At 45.7% G+C, this 1,949-nt stretch overlaps 1 protein-coding gene across 1 annotated transcript; it reads left to right on the plus strand.

Annotated features, from left to right (window-relative positions):
- Window positions 1-930, plus strand: LOC112116145 (olfactory receptor 1019-like). Its single transcript, XM_024213479.2, has one exon. The coding sequence runs from the start codon at window positions 4-6 to the stop codon at window positions 928-930; it is 927 nt and encodes a 308-aa protein (XP_024069247.1). The 5' UTR covers window positions 1-3.
- The last annotated feature ends 1,019 nt before the right edge of the window (window positions 931-1,949 follow it).

Here is a 1,949-nt window from a genome sequence, read left to right on the forward strand (position 1 = left end):
CCGATGGGGAGGGAGAACAACACCTCAGTGACCGAATTCATCCTCCTCGGTCTCTCCAGCAACCCAGTGGAGCAGCTCATCCTCTTTGGGGTCTTCACAGCCATCTACCTGGTGGCCCTGATGGGCAATGTGCTCATCTTACTGCTGGTCAGCCTGGACTCCCGGCTCCACACGCCCATGTACTTCTTCCTGGGAAACCTCTCCATGGTGGACATCGGCTACACCAGCTCCACCATACCCAAGATGCTGGCCAATTACCTGTCGCGGGACAAATCCATCTCATGGGCCGGTTGCCTCTCCCAGATGTTCTTCTTCATCTCCTTTGGGGGGATCGAGTGCCTGCTACTGGGGGTCATGGCCTATGACCGCTACGTGGCCATCTGTCACCCACTACACTATGGCGTGTTCATGAGCCGGCGGCTGTGTGCCTTGCTGGCTGCAGCTGCCTGGGTCATGGGCTTGACCAACTCAGCCGTGCACTCATCCCTGATGTCCATCCTGTCCTTCTGCCGGGGCAACGTCCTCCATCACTTCTTCTGCGACATCCCCCCACTCTTCCAGCTCTCCTGCTCTGACACCCAGGCCAACCAGGCTGTCACCTTCGCCTTGGGGGGTGCAGTGATCCTAGGCTCCTTCCTGGGGACCCTGGTGTCCTATGTGTACATTGTGATGGCAATTCTCAGGATCCGCACGAGGGAAGGGCGTCTCAAGGCCTTCTCCACCTGCACCTCCCACCTGACCGTGGTCAGCCTCTACTTTGGCACCATTATCTTCACCTACATCCGCCCCAACTCCACTTACTCGCAGGAGCAGGACCGGGCACTGCCTGTGCTCTATGGCATCGTCACCCCCATGCTCAACCCCATCATCTATAGCCTGAGGAACAAGGATGTGAAAGGGGCACTCCGAAATGCCCTGGCTAGGAGCTAGGTAGGTGAAGGACAGGTGCACTGGCTTGGGAGCCAGGATTCCTGGGTTCTGTCTCTGGTTCTGGAAGTCTAGTTGGGAGAGCAGGGGGGTGGGAGTCAGGACTCTTGGGTTCCACACCCCGTTGAAAGGAAAATGCGTGTGTGTTGGGGTGGATGTGGGGGTGTGTGGAAGGAATTGTTTTTTCAGTTGCCAAATCAGAAAGGTTTTTTTCTGAGTTTGTCTGAATATTTTTCAGTTTTCAGCAATATTGTGTGTAATAATTTTGAGTTTGGGGCATAAAAGTTTATTTTTTCTTTGCTGAAAACCTTTAAAAAATGAAAAGAAGTCCATTTTCAGTTTTTAGACAAAAAGTCAACAATTTCTGAGTCATTTTCCCATTAGGAGAAAGAAGGGTAACAGAGTCATGACATTTGGACCTGGGAAACCTCCATCCAAGAGGCTTCCCAAGGACCCCACAGTGATATATCTATAGTCTATGTATATCATCTCCTGTTATGAAGCTGTTTTGTTAATTGCTGAAATCTCAGAACTGGTTGAAAAATGCCAATTATTTTCAATTAAATAAATAAATAAAAGCTTTGTTTTGTAGAAAAAAATCCCACAAAAATCTTTTAGGGTTTTTTGCAACAAAAATAAACCCCATTTTTTTCAAAAATAGTTATTTGTAATAATATTAAGTTATTAATTAAAACATCCAGTGTTTGATAAAAATCCTCAGTTTCAGAAAGCATTTTGGGTGAAATGTTTCAGTTTTTGGTAAAAGCATCTACTGTTGGGTAAAAATGGTCAGTTTCAAAAACTGTTCTAGGTAAAATGTTTCAGGTTTTGGTAAAAATGATTGCTTTTAAAAACATTTATGCTAAAAAAAATATTGTTTTTGAAAACAGAGTTGTTTAAACAGGCATTTTTTCCAAAAATTGAAAAACGTTCAGTTTCCGCGTTTTCAATGGAAAACTGGAAATTATCCACAAAAATGATATTTTCCTGAAAACATTCCTGATTTGGTTAAACACCCCTTT

Source organism: Terrapene carolina, unplaced genomic scaffold (assembly GCF_002925995.2).
Source record: "Terrapene carolina triunguis isolate 2854851 unplaced genomic scaffold, T_m_triunguis-2.0 Scaffold612, whole genome shotgun sequence".
In the NCBI taxonomy this organism is placed as follows: domain Eukaryota; kingdom Metazoa; phylum Chordata; order Testudines; family Emydidae; genus Terrapene; species Terrapene triunguis.